Source organism: Chelonoidis abingdonii, chromosome 1 (assembly GCF_003597395.2).
Source record: "Chelonoidis abingdonii isolate Lonesome George chromosome 1, CheloAbing_2.0, whole genome shotgun sequence".
In the NCBI taxonomy this organism is placed as follows: Eukaryota; Metazoa; Chordata; order Testudines; family Testudinidae; genus Chelonoidis; species Chelonoidis abingdonii.
In genome coordinates this window covers 112,477,294-112,497,549 of record NC_133769.1, presented here as the reverse complement: position 1 = coordinate 112,497,549, position 20,256 = coordinate 112,477,294, and the positions used below count along the sequence as shown (strand labels likewise).

The window sequence follows — 20,256 nt, the reverse complement described above, 5'->3', positions numbered from 1 at the left end:
ATCCTGAGTGACCATCACTGCAAGAGCAATCTGAACTCAAAGTGTACCACTGCAGGTAGTCCAGAACCTGGCGAACGGTGGAATCTCAACTCTTTCCTGTTTGCCCATCCAGGACCGATCAGCACGGGGGGCGATGCAGTCCCAAATCCAAAAAGAGCTCCAGCATGGAACCAACAGAATCAGAGTCTGTCCGGTAGGGGAGACAAATTGCTCACACACGCTCATTGACAGAAGACAATGCCGCGCTGAGATGACAGCGTAACGGAAGCAAAGAACACATGGACACTAAGGAGGAAGGGAGGGACTGAAGACTCCGCCTCACACCGGAGAAGCACGATCTTTTGTCTAGATACCAATGCGCTGTAGGGCGAGAACATATTGGCCAGTGGTTCCAGGTATATTCGTTCAAGTTACTGCCCCTTCCCCTCCGTGAAAGAAAGGGAAAAAATGTTTTTGATTTATTCAATTCTATGCGCGAGTATGGTCACGCATGCTGCTGGTAGACACCGAGCTACGGTGGCGACTATGAGAGCGACAGCATGCCCTCACCCTCCTTATCGAGTCGGGCAGACGGTCAGTGCAAGAGGACTGGCGCGTAGCCGTCCATCATACCCGACCGGAGCCTCAGGCTGATGGTCGGCGTGGACGCCGGGGTAAAATAGAATGGCTCCGTTCATGTATGGCAAGAAATGGTAGCATGCCATCGGCTGGTGATAACCGTCCTCATGCCATAACAACTGGGGGCTGAACCTCACATTCACGCCCTCTCCCCTTTCAATGTCTAAGAAAAGATCTGTACTGGCCTGGACTATCATACGCAACGGATCTGCACCTCCTCTCCCCTCCAACCGTTAATGTCCTGCCTGGACTATCAATGATAGGCTCGGAGCTGCCCCGACCCTCATTGTTAGCCATCTTCACACTAACAATTCACGTGTTTCTTATCCGCATTCTTTAACGGTCATCACACATAAGAGGACCCTCGAGAGCGCCGTACGACGCAGAGAGGGCTGGCGAGAGAGAACAAAGGGTGGGGTTGTTGCAGACAAGCCACGCCATCAGAAATGGCATGCAGCTCACATAATTCGGTGAACGACATGTGAGGCCACTCTGCACTCTCAGTCTCTGAATCACTGGTTCGCTAATACATTACCCTCCATAATTTCCTAGGCAAAGGACCTGACTCTATTTTTTAAGATACAAATAAGGAGAGAGTGACCCAGGGGTCATTCCCATTTTTGATTTGCGCCCCCCGGCCGACATCAGCGAAGGCACCAGGAGCAACGCCGAGGACAGCAGCAAACCAGTACGTAGGAATGACGGATAAAGAAACAGTCAGCTCATCCAGCCAAAGTTATCAAGAGCACGCAGCAGACGGTATGAGAGGCAGTGGGGAGGGGGCAGGACAACGGATAACGTCCTGCTACGTGTGGGCTATTGCAAAGCAATTAATGCGGCCTATGGTAGCAGCTGCCATGCAGGATAGCCCGGCCCTAAGTCAATGGCCACCAGTAGCAACATAGGTGACAGTGACAGAAAGGCAAAGCGGCTGCCATGTTGCCGAATGCTATGCATCTGGTCTGCCCAGGGGCGAATCCAGGGAAAAAGGCGCGAAATTTGGAGACAAAATGTCGTACCCTCTCTCCCGTGCTCCGTTGCTTCACGGAAGGAAGAAGAGTATACATGACCCAAATCAGCCCGGAGGCCAATACTGTCGATTTGCGGCCACACTAACCTTAATCCGATATGGTAATACCGATTTCAGTGCTACTCCTCTCGTCGGGGAGGAGTACAGAAACCGGTTTAAAGAGCCCTTTATATCGATATAAAGGGTCTCGTTGTGTGGATGGGTGCAGCGTTAAATCAGTTTAACTCTGCTAAAATCGGTATAAATGTGTTGTAGACCAGGCCTTACTCCTTGGTAGCACTTTGGTGGCAGCTCAATCGGGTTCTTCTTCTTTTTTTCCCACCGCTTGGAGCGGCAAAAAAGCTGGAGCCGGCACTGCACACAGATTTCCTTGTGCGTTGTGCCACTGAAAGCTATTACTGCTTATTCTGCTCCCCGTATTGCTGGGTAAAACATTTCCATTCAAAGTTATTTGAATTTTCAACTAATTTACTTCTGCTGTGTTTCTTCCTTTTTGTTAGTTCCCTTAACTATTCCAACAAACACGCTTCGATAGCATGTGCATACACACACACACACACACCAGCTCATTTAAATTGTAAATGCTCAAAAATTAATCAAAAGTCAATTCTGAATTGCATAACTAAGCAGGTAACAATTTGGATTTTGAGTCACAAACTGCAATGTTGAATTCAAATATTCCATTTTAAATTTGCACTATTGTTGGTTAGTTCCATTAGTCATCCAATCAGGGGACAGAAACAATAAGACAATGATTAGGTAACTAACTAACACAACATCGATTTCAAAAGTTTCCAGTGAAATAAAGCACAATTATTTTGAACAACCATTGGAATAAACTACCAAGCGAAGTAGCCAATTCTCCACCTCTTCATGGCTTCAGATCAAGACTGGATGCCTTTCAGGAAGATAAGCAATAGCCAAACAGAAGTACTGGGTTCAGTACAAGAGTAGCTGGGTGAAATTCTATGGCTGTGATATACTGGAGGTCAGACTAGATGATCTAATAGTCCCTTCCGGCCTGTAAATCTATGAATTTATGTCAATCTGCAGACTAAGAGCTAGATGCTATTACTCACATTGACTAGTACCTTAATCTATGAGATGTCTCACTGAGATCACCAAGCTATTATTTAATATAAGAAAGAATAGCAGAACCTGGCTCCAAGAATTATTTGCCAAAGAAATTAGTTTCTTAGAAATAATTCCATGTCATGAATAAATTAAGAAGTATAACAATTTACCCACAAACTATTTGGGAACAGAAATAGAGGCAAAATTCTTTTAATAAATAGTTTATTATGAAGTACTCACACATTACTAGATCCACAGATGGGGTAAGCTGATCTCCAGTAATATCAGGTATGAATACACACAGGTCAAAGCTGGCGAGGGATTTCCTTTACATTGCTGATTTTCAGTCTGATTAGGAAGGACTAGAGTTGTTCCCCTCTCCCTCCCACAGCACCCTACAAATTTAAATAAATTTGTAGAATGAGAAAACATTAATCTTTCTTTTCTCTCTCCTGCTTTAGGATTTTATTTCTGCTTCAGAAATAGGAAGAACACAGCTGTCTTTCCAGATGTTAGCTGATCTCCATATGTCTGTGCATCTGCTGCTAGTTTTCTTAATGACATAAAGATGTGCTAGATGGGAAAAGTGTAGAAACCAGCCTTGTCCACTGAGCAAGTTGCAGGGGACTATAAGATCCTTTCACTGAGGAAATGAATTGTCCCTGGAAACAGAGTCTTTCCAAAGCATCATGTATTTCCCAAGAGTGGGAGGAGAAGACTGATGTAGATGTGTTTTATGAATTGGAATTGCACAGCTATTTTGCTGCTCAGAAAAATCTGAAGAGTAAGAACCACCTAAAAGTCCTTAACTCAGAGCCAGGGGTGTGAGGTGTGGCACATTTGAAATAAAAATCAGAAGAAGAGAGTTCATTCTCTCAAATTTTCATCATAACTTCGCAAATGTCTGGCATGGAAACAACTTTGATGGGATAACAGACAATGACTGCAAAGATATGTAAAATCTTAAACATACTTCGAAGTGTATGCATATTATAGCACACCAGTGGAATTTCACCAGCATTTTGGGTATTGCCAAAAATGTACTAAAAGCTTAAAAGTTGGATTTGAAATGTATTAGTTATAATACAGAAGCCTCAGCCAAGACCAGGGACCCATGTGCCAGATGCTGTGCATGCAGATAGACAGTCCCCACCCCAAACCTCTTACAGCCTAAACAGACATGCCAGTCAAAGGAGGGGAAGAAGTGATAAAATATGTAAGCAGAAGGGGAACTGAAACACAGTGAGATTAAGTCGATGGTTTCCAAACTTTTTTCTTAGGTGACCAACAACTGCATTTATCTTTTTTGCAATCCTCCCAACGTTCAAATTCATGTGGGTTGGCCCAAAATCATCAGCCAGCATCCTTCTCCACCTCTGCCTGCTCCTCATCCCACTGAGGGGGCACTGACCCCCACCTCAGCAGTGCTCCTGCTCCAAATCTGGCTCTATGGGCAGGGAGCTAGGCAAGGAACTGCAGCTCCCAGGGTCCCATGGGTTCTCAGCACCCATGCTGGATCCTTGGCTGCTCTGTGGCTCTGCTTCTGCAGGGTTGTGAGAGGGGAGGAAGTGAGTTTAAAAAAAAAAGAAAAAGCCCAAATGGTGTCCCCTGCAAATGTGCTGCCCCAAGCACCTGCTTGTTTTTCTGGTGCCTAGAGCCAGCCCTGATGCCTGGTCGCAATGTCAGGAGCTGGGAGTCAGCCCCACAGGACAGAACCTGCCATTGTGGGCTGAGTGCTGGGCAGGCTGGCTTTCCAATCGCCCTGACTCCAGGTCCTCCCCTGGTCACGCAATCCATCTAGAACCCTTCCTATGACACTCTGTTTGGGAAACACTGGACCAAGTGTCATGCTTATGGTCACATAGAAAGACTGCGGGAGAGTCAGGAACTGAACCCCTCTCTCCTACGTCTCAGCAGAGTGCCTTGCCCACACGGCTGTCCTTTCTCCACAATAAATTTCACACTGCTCTGAAGTTGGAATATTCAGATATTTCTGGTTTCATATCCCAATGAGTGAAAGCTGAAGTTTGAAGTAAGACTGGCCTTGCTATTAGGATTTCAAGTGCAGAAAGCCAAGCCAACTCAAACAAAGTGCATTGCTAAAGCCAGCTAGACATCCTGGGATGGATCCTGAGATGAACTAAACTGGCATCGCCTCATGAAAGTCAGCATTGGTGAAGTTTACATAAAGGCACTGCACTACAAATCGCATCGTGTTGTGCCATATATGGAGTAAAGCAAGGTCACGCAAAGAGCCCTGGCATCTAAGGGGCCATCTCTGGAGCACAGAGAGGAGGAGTTGAGGTTTATGTTCGCTAAGTGTTGTGCTCAACAATATAACCAGAACTTCTCTCAATTATCCATATATGGGGCCAATCCTGAAGCTGCTGAGCACCTGCTGCTTCCACTGAAACAAATGAAAACTTCCAGTCCCTGACTTCACTCTGCAGGTGCCATCTCACATTCTCTCAGCCTGAGTGGATTTTGCGGCATTTGTTGATGTGTATTCAATTCAGTGATAGGCATCCCCTTTCTCCAGTCACTCCTTCCTTGGAGTTTGTTGATCTGAACTTGAAAAATGGATTTTGGCTTCCAGAAAAATGACCCAAGTAAATATTTAGGCCAAAATGATAATGGCATGATGTCATAAAATTAGGAAGACCAAATTCAGGAGACTGCTCCTTCCATGTGAGGCAGAGTCCGGGGAGTTATAGATTGAGTGCAGCCATGATATCCACCCACCCTCTAGGGGTTATTAGAGCTGGGGAAGTTGTACAATGGCTGAAGAAAGCCTTGAATAAAATAGCCTGGATTTAAAAGAATGTATTGTTCCTCTTTAAGGAGAAAAAAACTTTGATTAATGTTATTTATCCTTTCATTAATGATACTGCCTAGAACATTCCATCTGAAATGTTCTTCCTTAGAGGACTGTTTTTCCATCATCTCATATGCTCACTAGCTTGTTTACATAGGGCTGCTCATGAACACTGGATTATTACTTAGATTGTAAATCCTTTGGAGCAAGGACCATCATTTTGTTCTGTATTTGTACAGCACCTAGCACAAGGGGGTCTGGTCCATGACTGGGGCTTCCAGGCACTACCACAATGCAAATAAAGAAATAAAATAATAATGGGCACTGATTTGTTATTCTTGAGCTGCTCATGAGCACCAGACTATGCACACTGCTTTAATACTGTGTGTCTATATAAGGAGAGTGAGCACTGCATACCAGTTTGTCAGTGAGAGGTTGCTTAGATGGTGATTTGTAGTTTTCTGGATTATTTTTATCATTTGTATTTAGAAAATGATCCTTGAAGTATCATTGCACAAAATGCACTCCATTTTGCAAAAAGATTTAAAAAAATGCAAATAGCTTTTTCCAACCAAGATGAGGTTAGAAGAGCTAACTCAACTCTTTTCTAATTAGAAAAGACCAAAATAATTAGAAAGACCAAAAAAAAGAATTTGAAGAACAGCTAGCCAAAAACTGCAAAAGAAATAGCAAAAAAAATGTTAAATACATCAGAAGCAGAAAGCCTGCTTAACAGCCAGTAGGGCCACTGAACAATCAAGATGCTAAAGGAGCACTAAAAGACAATAAGGCCATTGCAGAGAAACTAAATGAATTTTTTGCATTGGTCTTCACTGTTGAGGATGTGAGGGAGATTCCCAAACCTGAGCTATTCTTTTTGGGTGACAGATCTGAGGAACTCTCCCAAATTGAGGTGTCAGTAGAGGAGGTTTTGGAAAAAATTGATAAACTAAACAGTAATAAGTCTCCAGAACCTGATGGTATTCACCCAAGAGTTCTGAAGGAACCTCAAATGTGAAATTGCAGGACTACTAACTGTCATCTGTAACCTATCATTTAAATCAGCTTCTGTACCAAATGACTGGAGGATAGCTAATGTGATGCAATTTTTAAAAAGGGCTCCAGAGGTGACCCTGGCAACTACAGGCCAGTAAGCCTCACTTCAGTACCTGGGCAAATTGGTTGAAACTATCGTAAAGAACAAAATTGTCAGACACATAGATGAACATAATTTGTTGGGAAATAGTCAACATGGTTTTTGTAAAGGGAAATCATGCCTCACCAATCTACTAGAATTCTTTGAGGGGGTCAACAAGCATGTGGACAAAGGGGATCCAGTGGATATAGTGTATTTAGATTTTCAGAAAGCCTTTGACAAGGTCCCTCACCAAAGGCTCTTAAGCAAAATAAGCAGTCATGGGATAAGAGGGAAGGTTCTCTCATGGATTGGTAACTGGTTAAAAGATAGGAAACAAAGGGTAGGAATAAATGGTCAGTTTTCAGAATGGAGAGAGGTAAATAGTGGTGTCCCCCAGGGATCTGTACTGGGCCCAGTCCTATTAACATATTCATAAATGATCTGGAAAAAGGGGTAAACAGTGAGGTGGCAAAATTTGCAGATGATACAAAACTACTCAAGATAGTTAAGTCCCAGGCAGACTGTGAAGAGCTACAAAAGGATCTCACAAAACTGGGTGACTGGGCAACAAAATGGCAGATGAAATTTAATGTTGATAAATGCAAAGTAATGCACATTGGAAAACATAATCCTAATACTATACATATACAATGATGGGGTCTAAATTAGCTGTTACCACTCAAGAAAGAGATCTTGGAGTCATTGTGGATAGTTCTCTGAAATCATCCACTCAATGTGCAGCAGCAGTCAAAAAAGAACAGAATGTTGGGAATCATCAAGAAAGGGATAGATAATAAGACAGAAAATATCATATTGCTATATAAATCCATGGTACGCCCACACCTTGAATACTATGTGCAGATATGGTCACCCCATCTCAAAAAAGATATATTGGAATTGGAAAAGGTTCAGAAAAGGGAAACAAAAATAATTAGGAGTATAGATCGACTTCCATATGGGGAGAGATTAATAAGACAGGGACTTTTCAGCTTAGAAAAAAGTTGACTAAGGGGGGATATGATAGAGGTCTATAAAATCATGAGTGGTATAGAGAAAGTAAATAAGGAAATGTTATCTATGCCTCCTCATAATACAAGAAGAAGGAGCCACCAAATGAAATTAATAAGTAGCAGGTTTAAAACAAACACAAGAAAGTATTTTTTCATGCAACACAGTGTCAACCTCTGGAACTCCCTGGTAGATGGTGTTGTGAAGGCCAATACTGTAACAGGGTTGAAAAGGGAGCTAGATAGATTCGTGGAGGATATGTCCATCAATTGCTATTAGCCAGGATGGGCAGGAATGGTGTCCCTAGCCTCTGTTTGCCAGAAGCTGGGATTGGGTGACAGGGCATGGATCACTTGATGATAACCTGTCTGTTCATTCCCTTTGGAGTGCCTGACATTGGCCACTGTCAGAGGACAGGATACTGGGCTTTTGGTCTGACCCAGTATGGCTGTTCTTATGTTCTAACTCACTGGTAGGGCTGCAAAGGTACAATCAGCTGCATTGATTTGCAGAGACTTCAATGGAGAGGCACTTGCTTGTGTGACAGACTCCATTTTCGCCAACACACTAATGACCTCTTAGCAACACCCACTTACATTCTCGCCTTCCTGCATGGGAGATGCAACACCCTATGGCCTAACAAAGACAAACAGCCTAGTCAACATGCCCTACTAACAACTGACACATTTTCCTATCTAGACCCTTAGTGCCAAATGCCATGATCCTCTCCTCAGAACTATTCCCTCCAACTACATTACGTGGGCTACTGAAGACAGCCTCATTCCACCTACATCACACTTTGCTCAGGGTTCTGCAAAACCCAGCCTGGCCCTGTGCAGCTGAGATGGTTTTGAGCGGAGACCGGATAATGCATGAGTGAGCAGACAGATAGATGAGAGAGAGCGGGGAGCAGTTTTCGTGTTAGATCATGCAGAAGTGAGCTTCAAACACTTCCAGGAAGTAGGTCTCTGTTGTTCATTGATCTTAGTGGGTTTCATGGAGGACATCTGACAGTTCTGCAGTTCACTCATCTAAACCAGGGGCATGGCCACCAAGCTTCCCTTTGATGGGTGCAGCATGCCCTCTGTTCCACATTGGGCTAGCTCTGCTGATCTGTATAGAAGCAGCGCCATGACATTATTAGATATTTCCTGTCCTCTCTGGATTTCCATAGTCCTTTGGCTACCTGAGCACAAGCACCATTTGTATCCAACCTCTCCACTGGGGCACATGGGCAAAGAAAAATCTTGTGCCCTTGTCCTCTCCCCTTTCATTTCTGTGCAGACACAACTGAGCCTTAAACTTTCCAGTCCAAGAAGAGGCTATACTAACTCGCTCCCCTGTAACTCGTGGTTGTGTTTGTTCATAAACTTGGTAGGGAGAAAAAAAATCCTTTGTGTTTTAATAATTACTAGACCTTCTGGCTCCCAGAACTTTCTGCCAACTTGGAATGCAGGTCTGGAGAAGCAGAAGTTCCTGCAATTACGAGAAATGTACGGTTCCAGTTATGGCATGATGTCCTAAACATCGATATTGCAATTTTAAAAAGTAGTGAGTAACTGGAAATGGTGTTTGTCCAGTGCCAAACCAGGGACAATAGCAATAAATAGTACAGTTACATGTATTAACATTAATTTTCTATTTTAGCTGGGTGTTAGAGCAGGGGTTGGCAATCTTTCAGAAGTGGTGGGGCGAGTCTTCACTTATTCACTCTAATTTAAGGTTTTGTGTGCCAGTAATACATTTTAACATTTTTAGAAGGTCTCTTTCTATAAGTCTATAATATATAACTAAACTATTGTTGCATGTAAAGTAAATAAGGTTTTTAAAATGTTTAAGAAGCTTCATTTAAAATTAAATTAAAATGCAGAGCCCCCCAGACTGGTGGCCAGGACCCGGGCACTGTGAGTGCCACTGAAAATCAGCTCACGTGCCACCTTCGACACGTGCCATAGGTTGCGTACCCCTGTGTTAGAGACACAAACAATACCCACAGGAATACAATCTGCATTTCATGAATAAAAATTCAAGAAAACAGCTATTTTTCTCCTCTCCAGGGATAGGAATAAACAATGTTGTGCAACATCTACCAGGATGGCCAACATGAGGGAATGGATGTGGGACTTCCAGACCTAAAAGCAGATGTCAGTGCATCTTAAGCTAAAGAAGCGGGCTCCCATGGGAAGGAACAGGGTGCAGCTGTAACAGACCAACATCCTCTGTGGGTTAAAATTGCCATAACTATAAAATTGTGTATGCTTTAATCTTTCCCACCATCCATATTTATCAAATTCTTTGTTTCTCCTTCCATCTTCTACTTTTCTCTCCCCTTTTAGTTTCATGGATTATCCTCTGTCCTCTCATTTGCTCTGTTTTCTTTTTGCCTCCAGCCCTTCCTCTAGTCTTTCTGTGTGTCTGTCTTCTGCCTTTTTCCCAACTCCACTTGCCCAACCTGTCCATTTTATAGATAGGCATGTGGTTCCCCCTATCTGGCTCATATAAGCACTGCCAATTTGGAAAGACAATATCCATTTCCAAAACAATAGAGAAACCAGGACACTGGTCCATGCTATCCTGAAGCCCACAAAGTAGACCACACCACTCAAACCCATGTCTCATCCATGCAAGCAGATTTCCAGGTCAAAGTCAGTGCAGCTTTATAGGTTCATAGCTATGCAAATACTTTGTGTCATCATGTAATCCCATCATTCCACTCCTCAAGTGTCATGAGGGTGTGGGCAATATATGTGCCACCACAGTGCAGCTTTGGGTATCTGGCCTGGAAATGCATCTTTCTGTCACTTAAACTCCCCAGGGAATCCAACCTGAGTCTCCAGTCGAGCAAGCATGCCCTGTCCCTTCAGGAACTTTCTTTTTCCTCATCCAACTTTTTTTTTTTTTGGAGGGGGGAAGAGGGGAGGGAAACAGCCAACATGACTCCTCCAAGCGGAGACGCATGTGCAGTGTTGAGTCACTGTGGCTGGTGACCTAATTCACTGTGGCTGGTGAGGAATTTCAAAACAATGAAAGGAACGAGTGCTGATCTCAAGGGAGTTGGTGAGCTGCCAACCATAGCCAGCAAATTGGGCCGAGAAATGCCCCTGCATACGCTTCAATGAAAGAAAGAACCCTCTGTGGGAACAAAAGTGAGCAATGGTTATCATTTTAGTCTACTTTTTTCTTTTTCACACATTCATCTTCTGGGTCTCAACTCCAATACTGAACTCCTACCATCACCACCACACTGATGATGAGACAATAGCAACCAGACTATCGTTACAGCACTAACTCTCCTCGGAACCTCTGAGGGGATAACAGCTGCTCCTTCTTAAAGGTTAAGCCACTTAATGGGTTAGTAAGCTCCTGTTATGTAACAGACTGAGGCTGGTTCAAGGGACCATATCTCAGATCCAGCAGATACACAACCGTCAGAAAGGCAGAATACCCATGGGGAGGATCTCTCCAAGGAACAGGTGTCATACGATATAGAAGTACAAAGTATGATTAGTTATTATTACCTCAGAGTGGTGGGAAGGAGAAATAGATGGAGAAAGGTGGGTGGAAAGTGTGCCCAATACTCCTGCCTTTCCTTTTAATGGGAGGAGGAAGCCAAACTACTATTTTGGATTTTGGCTTGTTCCCCTCTCCACAAAGCCGGTCCGCAGGTAACACTGGTCTGTCTACTCAGTGCTGATTGGGAAACATTTCTTCTTTCATTCTGTGACTCTATGGAACAACAACTCCTTTCCCTATTACCTTCTGACACCCATATAACCTACACATGTGGCATTCAAAAGTGCTAAAGCCACTTCTGATGAAGACACTTTTAGCAAATTCCCAGCAATTCCTCATGCATGTGCAGGATGTCTTTGATCATTCTTGCCTACTATGGGACATGCAATAACAGATAATGGGTTAAATCTTGGCTTCATTGAAATCAGTGTCAAAAGTCCCATTCACTTCAGTGAGGCTGAGATTGTACTCAGTAAATGGAACTTTAAACAAGAAAATAGACTGATCCACAAATTTCAGACCCAGACCAAAACACTCCTAAAGTTTGTGCGTGTAGCTCCAGGGTTTTAGTGTAGGCCTGTCTTTAGCAGAGGTGTCCCATCTATGTATGCCAGGCTGATGGTATTAACTGATTCCTCTGCAACAGGCTTACACTAAATGCTTGATCTGCTTTTTTTTTTTAAGCAGCCTTTACCACTTGTCTGGAACAAAGGCTCCTCTAACTTAAATCTGGCTGCCCATGGCCCCGCTGTTTCAGGAGCCAGCAACATGCTGGGATGAGGTTTGGTATGGAGCCGCTATGCCAGTTGTACACCACTAGGAGATTTCCTGTGTAGGTAAAACTCTCCAAGGATTAAGTCCACTGGCTTTCCAATACTTTCTGCTGCTGGGGTGAAACCTGAATGGGGATCAGGATCTGGCCCCTATTTAACCTTGTCTGGGCTTTCTCTACCCTACATCAGGATCCCTCTAGTCCCTTGCCTGCTCCCTCTGCAATAGTCTCCTTTCGTTACAAACTCACATTCTCACCACTGCTGGTGCAAGAGCCTTCTCCTCTGAACCATCTGCCATGTGGGACAGCCTCCCTGTAGTTCTTTACCTCATCAGCTCTCACTCCATTTTCAGAGTCCACCTGAAAATACATTCCCCACCTTCCACACCCCATTATTTTTCTTTTCTATATTCACTCTCTCTCCTTTCGGTCATTTTTATTTTAAAATTTATTTATTCTTTATTTGATTCCATAAGTCTATTATTTAAGTCCATCAAGTGTTTGTAGAGGCACTGTTTGTATGACATCAAATTTTAAAAACGTGCTCTTATATAGCACTTTTCATCAATACATTTCAAAGCACTTTTCAAAGGAGAAAAAGAATCAATATTCTCATTTTACAGATGGGAAAACTGAGCCACAGAGAGGTGAGGTGACTTGCCCAAGGTCACCCATCAGCCCAGTGGTAGAGTTGGGAGTAGAATCCAGGTCTCCTGAATCACAGTCCAATGTTCTGGCTACTAGCCCAGTGGTTCTCAAACCAGGGCCACCGCTTGTTCAGGGAAAGCCCCTGGTGGGCCGGGACAGTTTGTTTACCTGCCGCATCCGCACATTCGGCCGATCGCTGCTCCCACTGGCTGTGGTTCGCTGCTCCAGGCCAATGGGGACTGCAGGAAGGGCAGCCAGCACATCCCTCGGCCTGCGCCGCTTCCTGTGGCCCCCATTTGCCTGGAGCGGCGAACCGCAGCCAGTGGGAGCCACGATCGGCTGAACCTGCGAACATGGCAGGTAAACAAACTGACCCGGCCCGCCAGGGGCTTTCCCTACACAAGTGGCAGACCGGCTTTGAAAACCACTGCACTAGCCCACACTGCTTTAAACAAAGTCACAGTATTGTGAATTGCATTGTCACAACTAAGAAATTAACCTGAAATGAGGAGATTCCAGATACTTGTAACAATCATAGATCTCTGAGAATTGGTATAAACCTATGAAATTCAGGATAGGTGATATAACTGATATAACTGGCTAAATGTTCTGCTGGCATAACTCCACAGAGTTCAGTGGAGTAACACAAGAGAAAAATTTAGCCCAATAGTATCATACAAGCAAAATAATATGGGATCCAGGCACCCTTCAAGGCATGGATGGAAGTCAGATAAAAGGAAAGTCTTTTCTTTACTGCAGTGTTTCCCAAACTTGGGACACCACTTGTTTAGGGAAAGCCCCTGGCGGGCCGGGCCAGTTTGTTTACCTGCTGCATCTGCAGGTCCAGCTGATCGTGGTTCCCACTGGGTGTGGTTCGCTGCTCCAGGCCAATGGGAGCAGCTGGAAGCGGCACAGGCCAAAGGTCATACTGGCTGCCGCTTCCAGCAGCTCCCATTGGCCTGGAGCAGCAAACCGCGATCAGTGGGAGCCACGATCGTCTGGACCTGTGGATGTGGCAGGTAAACAAACCAGCCCGGCCCACCAGGGGCTTTCCCTAAATAAGCAGCGTCCCAAGTTTGGGAAACACTTCTTTACTGTATAAGAAGGAGCAAATTTTACACACAAGCATAGAAAATTGGCCAAGTTTCATAGTATTTCAAATCCTTCATAGCTGTATATACATTTTTTATGAATCAGATAATAAGTACTCTATGTAAATCAGAGCAAGCGAAAAGGACACTGTATTTAAAAAGCTCTTGTTCCAAGACCAACTGGTGTAATTTGTTTTCCTGCTTGGGCCAGACCTTTACAATCATCATCATGTTCTATACAAGCCAAAACCATGACCCAGTACACGTGGGGCTACTGGGCGTGTTTGTCCATTTGTGTGGTAATTACATGCGGTATTCAAGCTAGATTCCCTTTGCTTGTGCCATCCAAGCCAGAAGTGATGAGTATTGAGTATTATTGTCAGCAGAGAATCCTAGAGGCTGCTGCAGAAAGGAGGTGGGCAATATGGAGCAGGGTGGGAAAGAGGAGAGTAATATAAAAAGTTTTGCTGATTCACCTTGTTCCTTTGCCAGGATGGACTACATAGACAGTGCATGTGGCAGGACCACCACCACGGACCTGGCATGGGCCTCTGGTCATGGATCAGATGAAGAATTAAACCCTACCTCAAGTGTGAAATGACTGGTTGGGCATGGACACACTTCCCTCTCCCACTTGGCTCCAGAAAGCAGCCAGTTTTCTGCACCTGTGGCAGCACTATAGGCAGCAGCATGTAACTCGAAATGGTAGTGACTTGAACAATGGCCATTCACTCAGGTTCAATACTTATATTGTCAGAACACTAGATGTAACACTAAGAATTAGGACTGTTATGGGGAAATCAAGGTAGACAGGCTTCCTTTCTCCCCAGCGGCAAACACAAGAAATGTATCCAGGGAATAAATACATCCTTAGCTTTATGGAATTATAGATGATCCACTTTTGCAGAGAGTGTGAGGAGAGATTTATAGCAATGCATATGGACTAAGTGAGAAAACCTTGACCTTCTTCCAACCTTACATTTTCCATTCCTCCTTCCACAGCTTTCAATGGTGGGTGAAATTACAGACACAATTGCTTCCTCACTGTCAAAGGAAGCTCACCCCTGAGGAATCATATTGCATCTTCACCCAGAGAACCACACTACAAACACACCTCATTGGCTGTGTGGTATTTGATTCTGATCAGGAAGCTCTGAAAGCTAATAATATATAACTAAGTGAACTGACATGTGCAAACAAGCCTAGTTTTAGGATTTCTGCTGTAAAACCAAGCAATTCCAAGAATACAGATAATGTGCTAAATTCTGCTCTCAGCTACATTGAAGTCAATGGAATTAATCCAGATTTATACTGGTTTATAGAAAAAACAAAACAGAATTTGGCCTATGGTTTCTATAGTTACTGGAAGTTGGCCACTTTGAACATCTATGCAGCTCTAGAGTTTTGGTTCAAGCTCATTTGTAATAATCACACCTCTTATTTGTACCTTGTTACAAAGGGGCTGGCGAATCACTCATTACGGATCCAAAATTACATTTACTGCAAAAGACCTGTTATTATCTTGCTGTTTCTCAGAGTAAATTAGTGAAATCAGAATGCCAAGGAGTGGTACTGAGGCTTTAGAAAACTTCAGCTGTGTAAAAGAAATGTGCCTCATCTCCATTCAAGCTCCTCACTGGGCTGTTCTGAATGTTGCTCCTAGTCAAGCTTTGCCTCCATTGTAAGATGTTCCCATCTCACAGGGGGCTACAACAGTGGTACCCTCAGCTCACCTAACAATATCGTTAATCTATCCAACCACACACTTAGCCCTGCTGAAGAGTCTATCCTATCTCAGGGACTCTCTTTCTGCCCCCCCCCATCCCCACAAACATGAGGACCCAATCACATGAGCCACACCAGCAGGGGCTCATTCACCTGCACATCTACTAATGTTATATATGCCATCATGTACCAGCAACGCCCCTCTGCTGTGTACAGTGGCCAAACTGGACAGTCCCTATGTAAAAGAATAAATGGACACAAATCGGACATCAGGAATGGTAACATACAAAAGCCAGCAGGAGAACACTTCAATCTCCCTGGACATTCTATAACAGATTTAAAATTAACTATTCGTGAACAAAAAAACTTCAGAAACGGACTTCAAAGAGAAACAGCAGAACTAAAATTCAATTGCAAATTTAACACCATTAATCTGGGCTTGAATAGGGACTGGGAGTGGCTGGCTTATTACAAAAGGAGCTTTGCCTCTCCTGGAATTGACACCTCCTTATCTATTATTGGGAGTGAACTACATCCACCCTGATCGACTTGGCTCTGACAACACTGGTTCTCCACTTGTGAGGTAACTCTCTTCTCTTCATGTGTCAGTATATAAGGCCTGCATCTGTAATTTTCACTCCATGCATCTGAAGAAGTGAGGTTTTTTACCCACGAAAGCTTATGCCCAAATAAATCTGTTAGTCTTTAAGGTGCCACCAAACTCCATGTTGTTTTTGTGGATACAGACTGACACGGCTACCTCTTGATACATCTCACATTTGGATATGGGCAGGTACATAAGACAGAGTGGGTGTGATATTCCATATGGCACTACAAACATTACCGTAGAATAGGGATGAGCAAGAAGAAAAAAAGATGTTTGTTTGCCTTTTTTTAAATGTTGGTAAAGCCCAGGCTAAGAATAGTGCACACCAACCAGTAATGAAACTCACCAGGAGGGGGAAGTAGAATAAAGCTTCCAACCACCATTCAGCCCAAGGCCCTTTCCCTTTTTTTTCCCCTTCAAACAAGCTCTCAAAAACAAGAACAAATACATTCAAGATACTGAGTACTAACCTTCCAAGGCTTACCCAGCTTCCACCACAGCTGAGAGGGGAGGGGAGATGCTATCTCTTTTTGGTAGTCATTCCTGACTACTATGGAGAGACCCACCCTAAGGCTTCCCTAAGTCTCTCCTCTCAACGGCCCTGTTCAGGGGCAGAAAGATTTAGATTTGGGTTCCTGCAGGTTACGTGCTCACTCCCAGTTATGTGCTTGTGACTGCAGCACTCTGTTTTATAAAAGCTCTCAAAGTTCAGAGATTTAACTAAATGTCTCTTATCTTAGCCCATCACAATCTCGGAGCAGAGATAGGCCAAATCCTTGACAACAGGATTCTGATTCAGGTACTGTTTTACCCAAACCTCCAATGCTCATCCTTACTGTGAAGGCCAACTATTAACTAACACGGGACTTTTTGTTTTGTGAGGGAGAGTTTGCTTTAAACAATTCATGGTACCGGTCAGTATGCAGATGATATGCAGCTCCAGGTTTTCATCAGATCCAGATGCTGTGCTGCCTTTGCATTCCCAGCACCAAGCCTAGATCAGGACTTGGATGAGAGTTAGCTGGCTGAGGTTTTGCTCAGAAAAGACAGAGTAGGCCAGAATGGTTGCACAGGCCGGCAGCCAGTCAGAGAAGGGCCTACTGAGAGGCAATCAGGGCTGAGATTAGAGCCAGCCAATCAGGGCTAGGCTAGGCCCTATATAATGGCTGCCCAGAAGAGCAGCAGGCAGGCTGTCCCAGATTTTCATGGGGGAAGGTCTGTCTTCAGAGCAGGAGACCACCACCTTGGACTGAGCAGTACTGCACCTGGCCACATGGTTGCTGAGACAAATTGCAAGGAGCTAGACTTTGGGGGTTGTGGTTAGCCACTGAGGCAGATGCAAGGACTGTTGCTAATTCTCCACTCCCCTGGAAGGCGGTGAGGATGGACTAGTGGGCACTGCTGGAGGGGCAGTGGCCTGAAGGACACTGTCAAGCGGGGAGCAACATGGGTCCAGATGCCAATGGAGAACAAGAGACGGATGGGACACTGCCAGCAGAGGGTGCTCCCCATGGACTGAGCTAATTCCCGGAGCGACCAGTGGGAGGTGATGTGGTTGTGAGTCCTAGAACTGTCACAACCCCAAATAACATATTCCATCATTCTGTTCACTTCCAGATGCCATGCAGGTTGTTGGCTTTGCTGAATGGTTCGGGTCCTGGCCATCTGAGATAGCTCCCCAACCCTTATTCACAATCATGGCAGTTGAGCTTAACAGCTCCTGGTGCTCCAGCTAGCAGTCTCCAAGTTTAACCTATAGGACTAAGGATAGGTTATTTTCAATGGAAGGCCCCTGACTGAAACTGGCTTCCCCCACTGCTCTGACAGAGCCCAGGTCTGTTGACCTTGAGGGAAAGATGTAAGGCTCAACACTATTCTCAGGTTTCCACTAAGGGAGGGGCTGCCATGTTGGTATTTCATGGTGGGGGGCGGGAGGAATTATGGTAGCAAGAGTGCCTGGAAACAGCTCTAGCAGCTGCCATGAAGCTGAGAGGGCCAGGTGCCAGTGAACAGTCAAGGAGTCCTTCCCATTGAAGCCCCTTGCCTTGAGCTGATACCCCTACATCAGCAGGTGGGAGTTGGATTTCCGACCTCTTTTATGTAGGGCTCACCAGGCAGTACCACCTTTATGCTCGCCTCCAAAATGTGCCAGAAAATGGAGTTAAAACTCTCAGCACTACCATGCTCTAAAAGCTACTAGGGGGAGAATGGGGCCCTCTTCTTTTTCTCTCCACATTTTGTTCATGATCCTTGGACTTTAGTAATTACATGAATTCGATAAATTAAAGTAATTGAATCAATAAAAACAAAGAAGGGCATTAAAGGTATAGCAGTAACTGTTGTCCTCTCTACTTCAAGGACATTGGTCCTGAAAAGATGCCCAACTTCTCTGCTCTCATCCACCTAGAGGTAAGATTTATTTCAAAGAGCAATGCATAACTGTTATTTCCTTATTAGCATGACACACAGATGGGGTAATGCTTTATCTGTTCATTGGTAGATCTCTAAGCACATTTTACAAAGGATGCCAGTATCACTATCCCTGTCTTACTGATGGGGAAACTAAGAGAGCCAAAGAGACTTGCTCAATGCCCGCAGTCAGTGACAGAGCTGGGAATAGAGCCCAGGTCTTCTGAGTCTCAGCCCAGCATGCTAGCCGCTAGGCAACACTGCCTCCTAGAGAAGAGTTAAAGTCTCATCCAACTTCACTCACTGATGCCCCTTCAAAAATCCAACTCTTGTTATAAAGCACAGACTCAGTTAGAAAGGAATCAAGCCCACAGAAGGAGGAGAGGGGACTGAATAATAAATTTAACTTGTACTTCATTGGTGCCAAAGTTCCCTTGAAATGTCTGTGGGTTAGGTTCAGTCCCAAAAAATTCTGTTAGGAGGTGTTTCGTTTCCCCATTCCAGACAGTGCTACCAAACCAGTCACAGAACCACAGCCAAATTCCAGTGGAGAGAATAAAGAAAAAGAGAAAGTTAAAAAAAAAAAATCATTAGTAAAGATACTGGATGGGGCCACATAAGGTAATTCCTGAACTGGCTGGACACACTTCCTTCGTAAGTCACTGAAAAATATAAATATACGTAGGTAATGCCATGTAGCTTCATACTGACAGCTTTCTGTATATGAAACATGCTAGTCCCCCAGATTCAGAGTTCTTATTACTAAGGTGCCCTGTATCCTGAAGGGATTTTAAATTTTGTTCTATATAGCTATTTCTTTTAAACCCCTAACACCTGCCCAGAAGAGAAGATAGAATTATGTCCCTTGTGGCTGCCAAGATTTTTCTTCTGCATTCCATGTCCTGAAAAAGCTGCCTCTAATTTTATTTTAATAGAAGGGGAAGAAGAAAGAAAGTGAGGAGATTTTTTTCCCATTTAACCTGCTGTGAATGGAAAAAAATTCAAGAGCTGGCGGTGACAAATGAAGAAAAAAATCATGTCAGAGCCATTCTGCAATTTCAGAGTTTTCCCATAAATAGTTTTTGTTTGTAATATTTAAATCTTACCTCTGTTCCACCTCGGGCTCACAGTGGCCTGAGTATTACAATAGAAAAGCAGCAGTAGCAAGGTCTTCCAATGCATCCTTTACTTTAAAATCTCTCTCTATATCTGTATATTAGCTATTTGTTTCCTTGCTTCCTTTTCAGGAAGAGAGGACTACCTCCCCACCCCCAAAGAAGAACGTGTCTGTTCTCTTGAGTGCTATTGAAGTCAATGCAGCAGCTCTTCCCCTAAACCAACTCTCCTAGGGATCAGCAAACTTGCTTTCATAGGCACACTTTGTTTTTATCCACATCTGGAATGACTCATGGTGCATGTGAGTTTGCTGGCAGCTGTGAGAATAAATGTCATTACATTTTTGTATTTAAGCTCCATGTGTTAGAAGGGCCATTTTTTTAATGTCAAATAAACAGACAGTAGCAACTTTATGAAAGAACACTATTAAATGGTCGTTCTGTAGGGTTTTTTCTGCTATGCGCATGGGCATATGTTAATATGTAGCTCAGCTAAAAGCCAGATCTGTGGTGATGTGTGCTGCATTGCTGGGATGCATAATACAGGGAGTGAGGCATATTCATGGAAGGAACTTTTTACCACTGTGGTTCACGGGCATCGCTCATTTATAGAGAACACTTAAAAATAAAATATTCAGAGTGTGAGCAATTTGAGACTGAGACCATCTTTTTGTTCTGTGTTTGCACAGCACC

General features: G+C 44.0%; 1 protein-coding gene across 1 annotated transcript in view; it reads right to left on the bottom strand.

Moving 5' to 3' along the window:
- FAM180A (family with sequence similarity 180 member A) overlaps nucleotides 1-19,766 on the bottom strand; it is a 32,860-nt gene extending 13,094 nt beyond the window's left edge. The window contains exon 1 of the mRNA XM_032796140.2: nucleotides 19,555-19,766. Coding sequence (XP_032652031.1) covers nucleotides 19,555-19,630 — 76 coding nt within the window. The 5' untranslated portion in view covers nucleotides 19,631-19,766. The remainder of the gene's footprint in view (nucleotides 1-19,554) is intronic.
- Nucleotides 19,767-20,256: the final 490 nt, after the last annotated feature.